Source organism: Tamandua tetradactyla, chromosome 5 (assembly GCF_023851605.1).
Source record: "Tamandua tetradactyla isolate mTamTet1 chromosome 5, mTamTet1.pri, whole genome shotgun sequence".
Lineage (NCBI taxonomy): Eukaryota > Metazoa > Chordata > Mammalia > Pilosa > Myrmecophagidae > Tamandua > Tamandua tetradactyla.
Window position 1 is genome coordinate 168,107,948 of NC_135331.1, and position 18,709 is coordinate 168,126,656.

General features: G+C 38.7%; 1 protein-coding gene across 7 annotated transcripts in view; it reads right to left on the reverse strand.

Annotated features, from left to right (window-relative positions):
• The window catches only part of AK9 (adenylate kinase 9), a 193,565-nt gene that overhangs the window by 141,997 nt on the left and 32,859 nt on the right, over positions 1-18,709 (reverse strand). For all 7 annotated transcript variants that reach the window (XM_077162638.1, XM_077162637.1, XM_077162635.1 and 4 more), the window contains 3 exons: positions 12,523-12,621; positions 6,465-6,604; positions 6,204-6,384 (listed from right to left, as the gene is read on the reverse strand). In XM_077162638.1, coding sequence (XP_077018753.1) covers positions 6,204-6,384; positions 6,465-6,604; positions 12,523-12,621 — 420 coding nt within the window. The remainder of the gene's footprint in view (positions 1-6,203; positions 6,385-6,464; positions 6,605-12,522; positions 12,622-18,709) is intronic.

The following is an 18,709-nucleotide window of genomic DNA, read 5'->3' on the forward strand; positions in this document are numbered from 1 at the left end:
GTCTTCCAATCCATGAACACAGTATGCCCTTCCATCTATTTAGGTCTTCTGTGATTTCTTTTAACAATTTCTTGTAGTTTTCTTTACGTAGGTCTTTTGTCTCTTTAGTTAAATTTATTCCTAAATAGTTTATTCTTTTGGTTGCAATTGTAAATGGAATTCGTTTCTTGATTTCCCCCTCAGATTGTTCATTACTAGTGTATAGAAACACTACAGATTGTTGAGTGTTGATCTTGTAACCTGCCACTTTGCTGTACTCATTTATTAGCGCTAGTACTTTTGCTGTGCATTTTTTAGGGTTTTCGACCTATAGTATCATATCATCTGCAAACAGTGAGAGTTTTACTTCTTCCTTTCCAATTTTGATGTCTTGTATTTCTTTTTCTTGTCTAGTTGCTCTGGCTAGAACTTCCAACACAATGTTGAATAACAGTGGTGATAGTGGACATCCTTGTCTTGTTCCTGATCTTAGGGGGAACGTTTTCAGTTTTTCCCCATTGAAGATGATATTAGCTGTGGGTTTTTCATATATTCCCTTTATAATTTTAAGGAAGTTCCCTTCTATTCCTATCCTTTGAGGTGTTTTCAACAGGAAAGGATGTTGAATTTTGTCAAATGCCTTTCTGCATCAATTGAGATGATCATGTGGTTTTTCTGCTTTGATTTGTTGATATGGTGTATTACGTTAATTGATTTTCTTATGTTGAACTAGCCTTGCATACCTGGGATGAATCCTACTTGGTCATGATGTATAAATCTTTTAATGTGTTGCTGGATTCGATTTGCTAGAATTTTGTTGAGGATTTTTGCATCTATATTAATAAGAGAGATTGGTCTGTAGTTTTCTTTTTTTGTAATATCTTTGTCTGGCTTTGGTATGAGGGTGCTGTTGGCTTTGTAGAATGAGTTAGGTAGCTTTCCCTCCTCTTCAATTTTTTGGAAGAGTTTGAACAGGATTGGTACTAATTCTTTCTGGAATGTTTGGTAGAAGTCACATGTGAAGCCACCTGGTCCTGGACTTTCCTTTTTGGGTAGCTTCTTAATGACTGATTCAATTTCTTTACTTGTGATTGGTTTGTTGAGGTCATCTATGTTTTCTTGAGTCAAAGTTGGTTGTTCATGCCTTTCTAGGAAGCTGTCCATTTCATCTACATTGTTGTATTTATTTGCATTAAGTTGTTCATAGTATCCTGTCATTACCTCCTTTATTTCTGTGGGGTCAGTGGTTATGTCTCCTCTTCCATTTCTGATCTTATTTATTTGTGTTCTCTCTCTTCTTCTTTTTGTCAGTCTTGCTAAGGGTCCAGCAATCTTATTGATTTTCTCATACAACCAGCTTCTGGTTTTATTGATTTTCTCAATTGTTTTCATGTTCTCAATTTCATTTATTTCTGCTCTAATCTTTGTTATTTCTTTCCTTTTGCTTGCTTTGGGGTTAGTTTGCTGTTCTTTCTCTAGTTCTTCCAAGTGGACAGTTAATTCCTCGATTTTTGCCCTTTCTTCTTTTTTGATATAGGCATTTAGGGCAATAAATTTCCCTCTTAGCACTGCCTTTGCTGCATCCCATAAGTTTTGATATGTTGTGTTCTCATTTTCATTTGCCTCGAGATATTTACTGATTTCTCTTGTAATTTCTTCCTTGACCCACTGGTTGTTTAAGAGTGTGTTGTTGAGCCTCCACATTTTTGTGAATTTTCTGGCACTCTGTCTGTTATTGATTTCCAACTTCCTTCCTTTATGATCTGAGAAAGTGTTTTGTATAATTTCAATCTTTTTAAATTTATTGAGACTTGCTTTGTGACCCAGCATATGGTCTATCTATGAGAATGATCCATGAGCACATGAGAAAAAGGTGTATCCTGCTGTTGTGGAGTGTAATGTTCTATACATATCTGTTAAGTCTAGCTCATTTATTATAATATTCAAATTCTTTGTTTCTTTATTGATCCTCTGTCTAGATGTTCTGTCCATTGATGAGAGTGGGGAATTGAATTCTCCAACTATTATGGTAGATGTGTCTATTTCTCTTTTCAGTGTTTGCCACATGTATTTTGGAGCATTTTGTTTCGGTGCATAAATATTTATGATTGTTATGTCTTTGTGTTGAATTGTTCCTTTTATTAGTACATAGTATCCTTCTTTGTCTCTTTTAACTGTTTTACATTTGAAGTCTAATTTGTTGGATATTAGTATAGCTACTCCTGCTCTTTTCTGATTGCTATTTGCATGAAATATCTTTTCCCAACCTTTCACTTTCAACCTATGTTTATCTTTGGGTCTAAGATGTGTTTCCTGTAGACAGCATATAGATGTTTCCTGTTTTTTAATCCATCCTGCCAGTCTATGTCTTTTGATTGGGGATTTTAATCCATTAACATTTAATGTTATTACTGTACGGGTAGTACTTTCTTCTACCATTTTGCCTTTTGGATTTTATATGTCATATCTAAGTTTCCTTCTTTTTACCTTTACTCATCATCTTCCTTTCCGCACTCTTTTCCACACCTCTCTCTTCTGTCTTTTCGTATCTGTCTCTAGTGCTCCCTTTACTATTTCTTGCAGAGCTGGACTCTTGGTCACAAATTCTCTCAGTGATTTTTTTGTCTGAAAATGTTTTAATTTCTTTCTCATTTTTGAAGGACAATTTTGCTGGGTATAGAATTCTGGGTTGGCAGTTTTTCTCTTTTAGTAATTTAAATATATCATCCCACTGTCTTCTCACCCCCATGGTTTCTGCTGAGAAATCAATGCATAGCCTTTTTGGGCTTCCCTTGTATGTGATGGATTGCTTTTCTCTTGCTGCTTTCAAGATTCTCTCTTTTGTTTGACCTCTGACATTCTGATTAGTAAGTGTCTTGGAGTATGTCTATTTGGATCTATTCTTTTTGGGGTACACTGCACTTTTTGGATCTTTAATTTTATGTCTTTCATAAGAGTTGGGAAATTTTCAGTGATAATTTCCTCCATTAGTTTTTCTCCTCCTTTTCCCCTCTCTTCTCTTTCTGGGACACCCACAACAAGTATATTCATGAGCTTCATATTGTCATTCAATTCCCTGAGTCACTGCTCATATTTTTCCATTTTTTTCCCTATAGTTTCTGTTTCCTGTTGGATTTCAGATCTTTGATCCTCCAGTTCACTAATCCTATCCTCTGCCTCTCGAAATCTACCATTGTAGGTTTCCATTGTTGTTTTCATCTCTTCTACTGTGCCTTTCATTCCCATAAGTTCTGTGATTTGTTTTTTCAGACTTTCCATTTCCTCTTTTTGTTTATTCCTTGCCTTCTTTATATCCTCCCTCAATTCATTGATTTGGTTTTTAATGAGGTTTTCCATGTCTATTCGTATATTCTGAATTAATTGTTTCAGCTCCTGTATGTCATTTGAATTGTTGGTTTTTCCTTTGACTGGGCCATATCTTCAATTCTCCTGATTTGTTATTTTTTTGCTGGCATCTAGACATTTAATTACCTTAACTAGTTTATTCTGGAGATTGCTTTCACCTCTTTTACCTAGGGTTTTCTTCTGGATGAATTTGTTGTCTATCTGTTCTTTGACATTCAGTTCAGCTTTTACTGGACCTCTAGCTTAGGTTTTATTTAACAGAGGGGAATTTTTCAGTTCTTGTTTTCTTGTTTCTTGCCCTGCTTGTATGGTGCCTTTCCCTTCCCCCCACTCACCCTTAGGAGGGTCAACATATGTATTATAGACCCCAGTCAGATTTTCCCAGACCAAACTGGCCTCCTGTCAGGGGGAAAGTGTCACCTGGGTCGGTTTTCCCTGAGGGTGAGACCCAGGAGATTGAAAGACTTTCCTGTGAAAGTCTGGACTCTGTTTTTCTTATCCTGCCCAGTATGTGGTGCTTTTCTGCCTGCAGGTCCCACCAGCATAGGATGATGCGGTATTTTAACTTTGGCAGACTCTCCCTGCTGGGGGCATGGTGGAGACAGAGGAGAGGTTGTAGGCTGGTTTTAATGTCTTCAAATTACCAAGCTCTGGTGTCTGAATTCCTTGAGGGAGGTATTCCACCTGAGCTGGACTTCACCCTTCCCCTGGGGAAGGCACAGTCTCCAGACCATCCCTCAAAAGAGCTTGTTTCTGCCTATGCCTCAGGCAGCTGCAGCCTGAGAAGCCCTGCTGCTGTATCCAAATGCAGCAAAACTTTGTAGAAACACAGCCACAAAAGCTCTGTTTCTTTTCTTTTTTTCTTTTTCCATCAGCCCAAAGAGTGGCCTCCGCTTTGACCAGGTTCACTTGAGCTAGGGGCCTATTTTAGTAGTCAGAGTTTGTTAATTAATGCCACAATAGGTGTTTGGTTGGGCTCAGCCCCTGCTTTTGTTAAAGTCTCTTTCCTTTCCCCTTGGGGAGGCAGCCTGTGGGGGAGGGGCGCCGGCCGCTGTGGTTTGGGGAACTCACGGTTCTGGGGAGGTTCACAGCTGGTCCAGCTGGTCCAGACTGGGGTACGCTGTGTGTCTGTTCACTGATGTGGCCCCAGGGTTGTTCTGTACTGTTTCGGGTTATTTAGTAGTTGTTCTATAGGACAAACTAAAACGCGCAATTTGCTAAGCCGCCATCTTGGCCCCTACGTCGCCCTATCCCCAGTGATTTTTTTAAGAGAAACTCTGACACTTAAAATGGCAGTACTTGTCTGAAAGAAATTAACATCCAAAGATATTTGGTGATAACTTGCTCTAATATTGCTATACCAAGTTATACAACACTAACAAGGAAACTGGCCCACAGGGTAACGTCTCCCTTGCTGTCTTCATAGCTTATATCCCACCTTGCTTCTGTTAAACATGCATATACAGGAGTATGAATCAGGGTAGACTTAAAGCTCTTGCATTAAAGACTTTTTCCTGTGGCATTGGCAGATGGATGTGTTATCATCTAGTGAAACAAGTTCCATTCCATTGAATATGTCAGGTTTACTGGAATGGCGTTTGGCATATTTCTGCAGCACTCTATAATATTAGCAGTAAAGCCTATATGACTGTAGTAGATCCCTAGCAGTGACCTACCCTTCTTTTGCAATTTTCTTGGCTTCCTTATTGTTTTCCTTGGCCCACATAATCTTCTCTAGCAAATGACCAAGATTTCTTCTAATTGGAACACACTTTTTCTAAGGCTTTAGTAGCATGTAGCAATGTGCATAATATGATGAGTCCTGCTTCAGAACCAGACTGTTGGCCAGTATGAGGTCTGGATATTGATAGGCAACCATGGCTCCATTCACATTCACTTGATACCTGTACTTGTAACCTTTCCTCTCACTATCTCTACCTGTGAAGAAAGCTTTCTCTGTTTCTAAAAGAAAAGTATGGAAGTGATTACCATCAAATTCAGGACTGTGGTTAACTTTGTGGGGGAGTGAGGGAATTTCTGGGGTGTTGGTGACATTCCATATTTGATCTGAGTGGTAGTTACATGGGGGTTCATTTTGAGATAATTCAGTGAGTACCACTTTTCTGAATGCTTGTCATATTTTACAATAAAGAAGTTAAGAGCAAAGAGAAAGTGCTAACCCTGTGCTTAAAGGTATTCAATAGCACTGAATAAATTCAAACTCCTACCATGACCGTCATTGCTCTATCGTCAATCACCTTCATCTTGTGCCATTCTTCCTTTTACACACTATCCTCTAGACACACCCACCTTATAATTCTTCCACGTCAATCCATCATCAATTCCTTTGTCTTTTCTTTCACATTACATCCCAAATCCTACTGCTTTCTAGTTCCTCTACTACTATTACTCTTGTCCAAGACAACAATAATCTCTTTTCATTTACCAAGGGTGGAGAACAAGGTCACTATAGGAGAAGTCAAGGAACTGACAGGCCAGGATATGGACTCATCTTTGTAGATATTGAAATCATCGAGAATTATGATAGCACTGAGTATGTTGGGGAGAGTGATGGTGAACTAGGGAGTAGTGTAACCCAGGAAACAAGAGATAAGCGGAACCAAGTAAGGTAATGGGTGGCATAGTCTGAATGACATGATATTCAAAGTTGAGTGCTTTTGGGAGCAGGGAGGGACCACAGTCTGAAAGTAGTAATAAACTACTAGCAAGGATGCCTGCCTACTCCTCTCCAAGCCCCAGTGGTGCAATTATATGACTGACGTTAAGAAAACTGAGCACAAATAAAATCCCCCAAATTGTAACCAAGGATGGATAGATAAGATAGATAAAGTAGTTACCTTTCCTTCATAATGTTCTGCGAGCAAATTGCTAAGTGTTGTTTTTCCTGAATATTGAGGTCCAAATATGAATACTTTCAATGGTGGCACTGGCATAGGTGGAAGAAGATAGGGACGTGGGTTCAATGAAAATGTTTTTAATGCTTCTTCTGATGAAAGACAGTATATTTTACCTAGAAAACTTAAAATATAACATTATCATAAAAGACTGAAAAGATTCACGAACAAATTTTAAAATTAAGTTCTGAAAATCTTACTTACCTCACAGCAAAATCTGGTAATCCTGAAAAAATGTTACCTTCTTTTAAAGACAGAGGACATGTGCGTCCCCACCTGCTTCTATGCCATCTATATCTCGGAGCAATTAGTTTATAAGATGCAAGTGTACGAAATAACTCATCCTGTGAATCACAAATATTACATTAAAAATGTGAACATAAGTTTTGTTGAAATTAAAAATATTATATATTTAATTTCTTATTAGATTGGGCTTAACTATTTTAAAAATAATTAGAAAGTTTTGGCTTTTTTCTTAATTGCAACATTCTGCACTTAGTTTTCATTTTTGTTATAAAAACCTTGCTTAAATTTTACTGAGCCATTTAAATTTAAATTTAAAATTTTCTATCAGAAGGCACAGAAAATATTTTCTGGTGACATTCTTATTGAAAAAGTTTGAAAATTTGCCAGTTCCTTTTTAAAACCTTTTTATTTTAGCAATATATAAACAACTTAAAATTTTCCCATCTACATAACTCAGTGGTACTACTTACATTTACAATGCTGTACAACCATCACCATCTTCCATTGCTACACCTTTTCGATCACCCCAACAGCTGTTCTGTACCAATTAAGCTTTAACTCTCCCTTCTCTAGCCCTCCCAGTCCTTGGTCACCTGTATGCAAATTTCTGACTATGAATTTGTGTATTCTAATTATTTCATATCAGTGAGATCAGACGATTTTTTTCTTTTCTGTCTGGTTTATTTCAATCAACATCTTTCATGTGCTTTTTGGCCAACTGTATATCTTCTTTGCAGGAATATCAATTCAAGTCCTTTGCCCTTTTTAACTGGATTATGTGCCTTTTTGTTGTAAGATTTCTTTATAAATTCCGTAAATTAAACCCTTATTAGATATGTGGTCTTCAAACATTTTCTCCCATTCTTGTAGGTTGTCTTTTTACTTTCTTCATGAAGTCCTTTGACACACAAAAGTTTTTAATTTTGATGAGGTCCTGGAAAATGTACCAGTTCTTAGTCAATTTACCTAAGCTTTTGAATAGTAAAATGTCATATATAGGTAGATTTTACATTTACTTAACTATAAGTGGTTTTTTCATCCTTAACATTTAAAATCTCCCTCAGCAATTTTCTGTTCATGACTGAAAACTTAACAACCAGTTCTCTAAAGAATACAAAGACTTTGTTCTTGTACTATCTTTGTAGGGGACAAAAGAACTGGAGAGAGATGGCATGGTGGGCCCCTGCAAAGGGAAAAGGTCCAGATTGGCTTCCTCCAGTCTTTAGATGTGGATCTCACATGTATCTATCTGCCAGCTCCAGAGTTGACCACAGAGGACAGATGAGGTGGGAAGCTATGGTCTTGCCTGGACCACTGCCGTATCAGAGAGCAAAGAGTCATGTACAGTGTAGGAATGCTGTATGAATATCACCAGTTGAGGGCTAGGAGAGGGAGCTAATCTTAAAGAGACTCTCAATGCTTACGGGAGCTGAATGAAACTGAGAATCTCATCAGTGGGGCAAGTTGGGCCATCACCCTTTTCCATAGAATTCTCAGACAACAAGCTGGGGACTACAACTATACCCAGTTAAGTCCAAAGGTAGTAACCTTACTATCTGCCAGGCAATGTTCTAAATGCATTATGCCAATGTACAAAAATCATGCCATTTATTCTCCATAACCCTATGAGGTAGAGGCTGATCTCATTTAACAGAACTACTTGCCCTCCTCATTTTCAGATATGGTTACTAGTGACCACCTTTTGTGCCAGTACTGGACCCAGTAAGCCCTTCACATGTACACAGTCATTTAATCTTCATAACATTTACTGAGGATAGTGGGACCTTGGTGAGGTAAGTTCTCTTTCCAAGATTCATGCTGCTAGTAGATGGTAAAGTCAAGACAGGAGCCCAGGTCTTCAATGACCTAAAAGTCTATGCGCTCCAATTGCCAAGAAAAGTTTCATAATATGGAGAGCAATAATGGCAATATAATCATAATTGACTTGTAATCACTTTGGAAACTTCTATGATGAGATAAAGGAGCAAGAAAAGAATGTTATTTGAAAAGACTTTTGAAACCCTGTCTTGAAAGTGGGAAGGGTTTAATTCCATGCATTCCAGAGACCAACCGCCATAAGCGTGAATCTAATAGCTTAGGGCAGGAAACTCTATCATGCCCACTTGAAGGAGTCTTTACAGAATATTCATGAAGCCTTGGCTTTTTCAGAGAATGAAACACCAGAAGAAAGATTAGTTGGAGGGTCCCTGGCTGGGAATTTCCACTTCTTCCCCTGTCTCAAAAATGTTCTGAAGCAAACATCAGATCACATGACAGAGCATGTGAAAGGTTGTATCTTTGGGTGGCAAAATGTTGGAAATTAGGAGGATATTTTGTTGGATTGAGACAGAATAACCTTGAACTTAGAACTGTCCTGGAAAATCTGCTCACTATGCACTGGTTGGTAGGCTTGGTGTGGTAGGTTGAACTACGTACCCCAGAAAAAAAACTTAATCTTAATAGCAGTCTTAATCTTTATCCCATCCCTCAAATTTAATCACACCCAATTCCTGTGAATCCATCCTAAACAGGACCTGCTGAAGATGTTACTTTTAGGTAAGGTGCGGCCCATTTGAATTGGGTTGGGCATTAGTCTTATTACTGGAGGCTTTATAAAGAAAATGAACCCAAAGGTCAGAGCAAGAGAAAGCCATGTGGAGAGCCAGAAGCTGGAAGTCAGAAGGAGCCAGAAAAGAAAGGAGAAGAGATACAATCATGAGATGGAGAAGCCAAGGAACCCAAGGATTGATGTCCATCCAGAACACTACCGACATCATGAGAAAACAAGTTCTAGCCTATAAATTGTGAGCCAGTAAAATGCTGTTGGTAAGCCAAAAGAAAAGAAAAAGGCTGTAACTTTTTCCTTATTTCTGTTTGCTCTCTGAATTTGGGAAGAGAGATGGAAAAATATTTGTGATAGCAGGCCCTGTTCCTCTCTCAACTCTAGGTACCTGGGGCCACAGGTCAGCAGGTGCTGAGGGGAAAAGCGAAGATGTGCTTTCAAATGAGTCTGATATTACAATTTTAAAAAATGACTGAGACTGACCTCTGGTTAAACAAGGCAGACTGAATTATGCATTTATGTTTGCTGCTGCCTCCATATCTCACTAAAATGAGAGTAGAAGAATAAAAAGAATTAAGCCCTTACAGACACACAGGATGGGAGAGAAGACCAGAGGAGGTGACGGCAGGCCAGTCATGACAACACAGTTTTGTAATCTAGAAAGTAGATGGATGTGCTGTAACTAACTCATAAAAGTGGGAAAGTTAAGTATCTGTAATGGTAGGGATAGGATAAGGACAACATGAAACAAGTTGATTCACTTTACAAAATCCTAGAAAGTCTCTGTACCTGCTAATACCAGGCATAAATGGAGAAGCAGGGAGATAAATGTAGAGCATAAAACAGAAGGATTGATTGAAAATCTTAAATGTAGTTGCTTGTGGCAAAAGCCACTCCCCACTCCAATCAGTCAAGTGCCCATCCCTGTCCACCTCTCTCAGTCAGAAGACTGAGACTTGCTCCCCAGACACAGACAAGTCCAGAGGAAGGCACAGATGGCTGGCAGCTTGCCACTCTCCTTAAGCCCCCCTCCCACTTGAACCTCTTCCTGAAGATCCTTTGGACCTACCCATGATCCAACAACTAAATAGTTAATACCCAGCACAGCTGAGGATCTTCAAAACTACTGCCAAATCTGCTGAGATTGGGTAAATATCCTTACACAGCATCGGCTAATTTGCATGGCTCCCTGCAAAATGAAAATGCAGGGACCAAGTTAGAAAATGACTAAGAATTTCAAGACTTCAAAAGCAGAACATTAAACTAAGTGCGGGACCCTTCTAAGTGTGGGACCCCAGGTGACTGCACAGGTCACAAGCCAGCCCCACCTCTGTAATACAGCGGTTTAGATATCTTGAATATCACAACTGGATCTGCGCACTTCACAAGTATCACCTCATTTAATTCTTAATAACCCTATGTAATAGGGGTTATTATCCCCTCTTTCTTTCTTTTTCTTTTTTTTTTAACCATTGAATAAATGGTAAAGTTATGCAAAGTCACGGATTTGTAAGGTGTAGAGCTGGAATTTAAACTCAGGTCTGTTGATTTGAAAACCAGTGCTGTTACCTTCTGCTGTGCTGGGTGCCAGCCTCAGGGTGTTCTTTCCAACACACACACACACACGCTACACACACATATTACACACTAACACACATACAGTCCTCTCTTCCCAAATCATTAGATGTTACAGGCTTCGTACTCTTCACCAGGAAGTTAGATTCCACATTAATGTCTTTGTGTACCTCTTACCCTTATACCAGTAGTTTTCATCCCTGAGCGAATGGTTTAGAAACCACTGCTTTAAATATCCCCATCACATGAATTCTCTAAGGAACACCTGTGTTTAGGTGAAGGGCATCCATCTAAAGTCTTTCAAAACACATTGGAACGTGCAGATCAATCAGCCTTCATTAACATCTCAAACATTACAGTAGGGGTTCACAGACTTAAGTGGGCATAGATTCCTCTCTGCATCTGGTGAAAATGTAAATAACTGAGTCCCATTTCCAGACATTACAGATGCCCAAGGAATTGTCACTTGTAATAAGCTTTGCAGGTGATTTTTTTGGAGGCAGTCTGGACTGCCAGGAAGAAACACTGTTCAAGGGATATGAATAAAGATTTCAGTGTACACAGTTACAATTTCTGCCCTTTACAAAAACAGAAAGCAGGCATACTTAGTCACACATCTTATGAGCTATAAGCTTTGGTCTGTGTATGCAATAAATTCTAAGGGCAAATTTTCTAACTGGGAAATTCCTCCAGGTTTTGTGGATACTTCTTCTTTTGCCTGCAGTGAGGACCTAAAAGAGGAGGCCTCAGCACAAAATGTACTTCTCCCCAGCTCTGTCCATCCTCTTGTTCAGCATGAGTTCTTGTTACTGAGATCCCAGCACATGTCCTAGCTAAGTTCACCCATTGAGATCTATGGATTTCACAAGACAGGATGACAAAATGACTTCTTTCTTCAGAGATTATTTTACTTGAATTATGAGATCTATTTATAATTCTTGTATTTGGTTTTTCACTTCTATTCACATAGATTAAACTAAACTTCCCAGCATATATCAATTCCTCCAATTAATAGTCCTTGTGCCCTTTAGCACTTAACACAGTTACAACCTAATCACTATCACTGCTGCAGTTTATCAATCTCAGAAATACAGCAACTATTCAAGAAAATCGGTTGACTGAAGGAATGAATGAGTGCTGTTAGGGTTGAGGGCTTTTATTGATTTGCTCTTTTTTGCTGAAATTTCTTTTAACTGAATCTGGGTTTCTTTCTTTTTCATTATTCCTGTGATTAACTGTTCTGATTTTATTGTCTTTTTTTGCTTCAAACCTTTTTTTTATGTTTGGGGGTCTAGAAAAATATTGCGCTAATACTGCAGCTTCTTCCCAGAGTCAAATCCATTTTTATAAAAGATATCCTAAAACTCTTTTTAAACTTTGTAAGGAGACAGACTAAAGTCACAACACATGTGGTGGACTGAATGGTGTGCCTCAGTTTAGACATGTTCTTGGTCTGGGTCCATATTCCGATGGGATTCGTTGTAAGCAGGATCTCTTCAAGATGTTACTTCAGTGAAGGTGTGGACCAGCTGAATCAGTTGGGCTTTAATCTGGGTTACTGGAGTCCTTTAGAAGCAGAGTGAAAGTCGGGGGGAGAAAGAAGCCACAGGGAGCAGCCAGAAGCCTGAAGTCAAAGGAACCCGGAGGAGAATGGAGAAGACATCGCCACGTGACAGAAATACCTGGAACCCTCAAAACTACTGGCCAGCCAGAAGATACCAACCTCGGGAGGAAGCAAACCTTCTAGCTTCTGAAACTGTGAGCGAATGAATTGCTGTTGTTTAGCCAATCTATTATATGGTACTTGTTTTAGAAAGTAGGAAACTACAACAACATATAATGAGAAAGTAGGCTTTCAACCAGTTAGATGTAACTTACATTTTCCATTATGTCATTAATCTCTTCCTCTGCGCTCTGAAGTTTGGTCAAAACAGCTGCTCTTTTTAGGCCTAGATATTTAAGTCGATCCATAACTGTCTAAATGTAAAGAATACATGTTTAAATATATTGGCATTTGAATACTTCAAATATTCTGGAAAAGTGCAATACTTTCTTTCTGAAGTTCAGGTAAGTTTGGAAAAAAATGGAAAAAAACATATATTTGGAGTTCAAAGAGACCATGAGCTAGAATAATTCCTTTATTTTACAATTAGTGATTCTAAGAACCAGTACACTCCATGACATCTGGTATCAACATGACCAGTTAGAACACCCCAGAGGACTAATATCTGTCATCACTACAGCACTTGCCAGATCAATTATGAAATCTTTCCTCACTCTGAGGACTGGAAGTTATTGTCTATTAAAATCTTCCCATACCACAGAGGATGCTTAAAACCAAAATATAGGGAAACCATTTCTTAGACTCAACAGTTACAGTGAGGTTGACAAATTGCTTTTTGTCTATCTAGTATCTCTACAGACCATTCTTCTGGTAATAGAACCTCTACTTTCTTTGGGAAATGACTTTTTTCTACTTGATTCTGACTGGGACAATATATCACCAATTCCTACCTCTGGTCCAAAGAGTTTTTTTGGATTCGGGGCTGGGGGTAGGCGGCAGTGAGGGAATACGTGAACTAGACCTGCCCAATTTTAGTCTCCCATGTCCCTGGTTGGTAACTGACCAAGACATGGGTTCATGACTCATACTGGGTCCAGCAAACTCTTCTATCAGGATTTTATATTTAAATACCAGGGCAAAGAGATTGTCTCTTTCTTTTTGGAGCTCAAAAAGTATACTGTCTGATACTAGGTGAAAAAATCTGATTTTTAAAAATGACGCTAGCACATAGAATCAGAGATGATATTAAGAAATAGTAAGATAGTAAGATAGACAGTCTTGAAAGTGTGTGGTAGTATGTGGCAGATTGCATTATTTGTTCATAATTCCTTCTTCTCTTCCTTCCCTTGCCATGGTTCATTTTAGGTGGAGTACACTTCCCTATCGATCAATGTTGAGCTTGTCTGTGTACCTGATTTGGCCAATGAAATAAGGGCAGGAATTCGAGAGTAACATTTTCAAAATGGGACCTTAAGACGCTTGACAACCCACTACCAAGGAAACTAATGAAAATTATAAAAAAAAAACCCTAGAATCTCTGGACATGGTCCTAAGGACATATAGTAAATATAAAAACATTTATTCAAGAAAATCCACTAAAACTTGATAAGAATAACAAGAACCTATAGTATTCCAATCAAGACCCACAGTATTTAAATCAAAAACCACTCCTTCTTTCTCTTTTCCCAGTTCAGCAAGACAGAAATGTAACCAAAAAAATTAGAATTTAAGGGATGATTTTTATTACTGAATCATATAGATATTCCTTTTTGCTTTCTGGTATATTGGAATAGATAGAAATACTTGAAATCTCTAAATTGTAATCTAGCTGCCTTGATCTCTTATAGCCTCTATCTTCTGCCCCTGTGATTGTAAAAAATCCTGTGATTAACCTTAATTTGTACTCAGTTATCTTATCCAGTTTTTCCAACTTTGAGTCTTGTAACCACTAAAGACAGCCCCTAATGTTTACTAATGAAGGGTCTTGGGTCAGCCCAGAACTAACCCATTCCAAGTCCAAAGTTATCTTGATAAACTGGATTTAACCAAAATGGACCTATCTGACATGCACAGTAGGTATGCATGTCATAGACTTTAACCTAGAAGTCACCTATATCTCATTATGATATGAAAAATCATGGCCATCATCATATTAAGGCTGCCATGTTCTTACATATGTTCTATGACTAAGCATGTAATTAATCTGTGCATGCTCAATATTTAGATCACCTCAACTTACATCATCTGGGGCCACTACGCTCATTATCCTAAAACTTGTCCATCTTTTAATTCTATAAAACTAGAGAATTACTACAGTTGGGAAAGACAGATTTTGGGCTATATTAGGCCATCTGCTCTCCTGCTATGCACCTAGTAATAAAATTTTTCTCTCTTTGAAACTCTGGTGTCTGAGGAATTGGTCATTTATGCATTTGGCAAAGGAATCCACTGCCTTTGTTTGGTAACAGAAGTTCAATTCCAGTTTGTTGCAGCCAAGAACACAGGACTCCCTGTTCTCCCAACTCCTAGTCAGAGGGTTACATTCCCATGAGGGGCAGGACATCAGCATTTCTCATCCTGCACCCTGTTTCTGAAGCTAAGTTCTTGGCTAGTGTGGGTGAGAATCAGGAGAGCTCAATTAATGGGACAGAGCTCTAACTTGGGGGCAATGCCACTGAGAATACTGCCCCCCCCCCAAGTCACCCTTGTTCTGGCTCATAAGGCAATGGTTCTATGTTGGAAGAGGCAAGCTGTGCTGGTCTGAATCTGTGGTGGACCCCAGAAAAGCCATGCCCTTTGATCCTCATTCAATATTGCTGGATGGGAGCATTTTGATTGTTTCCATGAAGATGTGACCCACCCAATTGTGGGTGATAAATTTTGATTAGATGATTTCCGTGGAGTTGCTTGCTGAATCCTTTAAAAGAGGAAACATTTTGGAGAGAGTCCCTTTTTGGTAGAGCCACGAGAAAGTCAGCAGATGCCACCATGTTCACCATGTGCCCTTCCAGCTGAGAGAGAAACGGTTAACATTGTCAGCCTTCTTGAACCAAGGTATCTTTCCCCGGATGCCTTAAATTGGACATTTCCATAGACTTGTTTTAATTGGGACATTTTCTCGGCCTTAGAACTGTAAACTAGCAACTTATTAAATTCCCCTTGTTAAAAGCCATTCCGTTTCTGGTATGTTGCATTCTGGCAGCTAGCAAACTAGAACACAAGCCTAGAAGACAGCAGGGTACTTCTGCCTCCTTCCAGCAAGTACTGTGACCTAAAGCAGGCAGGTCATTCAGAGAGCAGTGTACCATTGTCCCCACCCCCAGATCAGGGCTGTGGCTCAGGGATCATCCCTGGGCAGGGGTGAGGGGGGGCTGTGTGTGCGGAGAATGGGTGTGTGTGGAGTGTGGAAGTAGGCCATAAAGCAGAGAGATCTGAATCTTTTCACAAAGGAACCGACTTCATCTGCAACATAGTGTGGAGAATTTCAAACCTAAGGACTCAAAACAATGGAGGTTGAGGTGAAAGCAATTATAAGGAGATTGGTAGATTCATTACAGATACAATCTTAGGCAGGCTAGTTTTACCAGAATGAAGAGGGGAAAAGCTAAAAAGAGCCTTTCTGGGGTTAGAACCACTCTCAAACACAGACCTTAAAAACTGTCAAAGAATTCTAGATTCAATTGGGTCAGTTTTTGGAGCAAATTATGTCCTCAAGGCACTGCTGAAATCAATAGAGTAACCATCCAGGAATTAGTGGAGCTTAACAGATGGGTGTGGGGAAAGAAGGAGATTTAAAGGGAACCCTGCCAAAAGCATATTATCTTAATGTCTGTTATCTTAGGGTGACTGACTATGGGCATACCAAGGCTGTAGCCCCTGAAAAGCAACCCTAGAGGTTTCACACTGTGTGTGTGTGTGTGTGTGTCAACAGTAAAATAATCCAGTTAGTCACCAAACAAATTAAAAAGCAAATAACAATAACAAATCCCTGATGTAGGTGGGAGGACCAGTACCCAGAGTTGCTATAAAATATTATCTAAAATGCCTAGTTTCCATTTTAGATAGATCTTTTACAAGATAGGCAAAGAAGCAGAAACAAACAAAAAACAGGCAAAAAAGCAGGCAACTGAAACAGCTGGCGAGAGGGACTAGATGTTGGGTTTAACAGAAAAATACTTCAAAGTAGCCAATATAAATACTGTTAAAGAACTAAAAAAATGATTAAAGAAATGAAGGAAGGTGTAAGAACAATGTCTTATCAAATGGAGAATATCACTAAAGAAGTAGAAATTATTTTAAAAGAAACAAATGGAAATCCTGGACTTGAAAGGTACAACGGAAATGAAAAATTTATAGAGGGGCTCAACAGTCTTTTCAAAATGGCAGATGAGAGAATCAGTGAACTTGAACACAGATCAACAGAGATTATGCAATCCAAAGAACAGAAAGGAAAAAGAATGAAGATAAGTAAACAGGGCCTAAGAGAAATGTAACACCATAGGCACAGGGTATACTGGAAAGAAAAGCGAGAAAGGAACAGAAAAAAATATTTGAAGAAATAATGGCTGCAAACTTTACACATTTATTAAAAAATTCATGTATATCCTAAGAAGCTCAATGAACTTCAAGTAGGATAAATGCAATGAAATCCACAAACAGATGCATCAGACCAAAAATGCTGAAAACCAAAGATAAGAAGAAAATCTTAAAAACAGAGAAAATGACTCATCATGTACTAACACCAAAGAGATTAATAACTGACTTCTCATCAATGACAATGGTGGCCAGAAGGTAGTAGGATAACATTCAAGGGGCTCAAAGAAAAAAAAATGTCAACCAATAATCCTGTATCTAATCAAGTAATCTTTCAAAAATGAAGTTGAAATTAAGACATTCCCAGATAAGGAAAAATTGATAGAATCTGTTGTTAATAGACCCACCTTACAAGGGAAGAAAGGAAGCAGGAAGGAAGGAGTGATCAGCTGTGTCAAATGTGCTTCCAGGTTGAATTAGATGAAGACTGAAAAATGACTACAGGTTTGGTCATGCTGAGATTACCGGTGACCTTGGTGGGGGCAAGTCCCAAAGTGAGAATCTTCTCCCCACTCTGATTCCACCAACAACATTATTACTATGTTGCTACCAACTAGATTAAGCCAGAAATTGGGAAATTGTCTTCAGCTTTTCTATCTCCCTTAACTCCTAGATTAGGTCGTTTACCAAGTCACGAGATGCCACTTCTTATACATTTGTTAGACCTATCTCTTCTGTCCATTCCCAGCATCAGTACCCTAGTCCACCATCTCTCACCGTCTTTTACCTGATCCACTGCAAAAGCCAGAATCAGTTTTCCTACCACCAATTTGATTCCCCTTGTGTTTTTTCTTTATGCTGAGAAAGATCACAGTCTGAGTGATCATTTAAAAATGGAATTAGGGTCATTTTCACTCTGGCTTAAAATCTGTCACTGGCTGCTTACTGCCTCAGGATGAAGTCCAAACTCCTTCATTGTTTCCATGAAGATGTGACCCACCCAATTGTGGGTAATAACTTTTGATTAGATGATTTCCGTGGAGTTGCTTGCTGAATCCTTTAAAAGAGGAAACATTTTGGAGAGAGTCCCTTTTTGGTAGAGCCACGAGAAAGCCAGCAGACGCCACCATGTTCACCGTGTGCCCTTCCAGCTGAGAGAGAAACGGTTAACATTGTTGGCCGTTAACCGACATGGTCTTTCTTGGTGCAAAACCCCTGCTTATCCCTAAAGTCTTGGCTCTGAATGTATTCAACCCCTCATTCCATCACCCTTAAAAAAAACAAGACAAAAAAAAAAAAAAGCTTTATGATCCAGGACTACCTGCAGTTCCTAGAACTCACTATGCTCTTTCTTGCCTCTGGGGCTTTGTAGACTCTTCCTCCTGCATTGAACATTCTCTCACTTTCCTCACCTCCCCTAACCTTCAAGGTCTAATTCTTACTCATTCTTGAAGTTTCACTTCAGAGATAATTTCATACAGGTGGCCCTCCTCACTCTTCAATTAATTGTATTTTGTTTCTCTTGCCATCAGCTCCTACAGTACTTTGCACTTCCCTGACCATAACATAAACCACTCTTTAAATATTTATCTTACCAGTGTATTGGGTACTACAAGGAGAGAGGAACTCATGGACTTAACTGCCTCCTTCCTATCTGGATCCCTCGAGTCTATATAATGCTGATCACCTATTAGGTATTAAAGAAATGGTTACTGTATTTTTGTATTTTCTGAATATTTTTCTTTTTTTCTTTTTCTTTTATTTTTCTGATGATTTTTAAACAATGACTGTATATAACTAATGCAAAATATTAACAATAGGGAAAACTCTGTGTGAGGCGGTGCTATGCAGAAATTCTGTACCTTACGTATGATTTTCTGAAAACCTACAACTTCTCTTTAAAAACAAAGAAAAATATTATAAAAAAATCAGAATGAAATGAAAACAGTTTCATTTCAGGAAAAACAA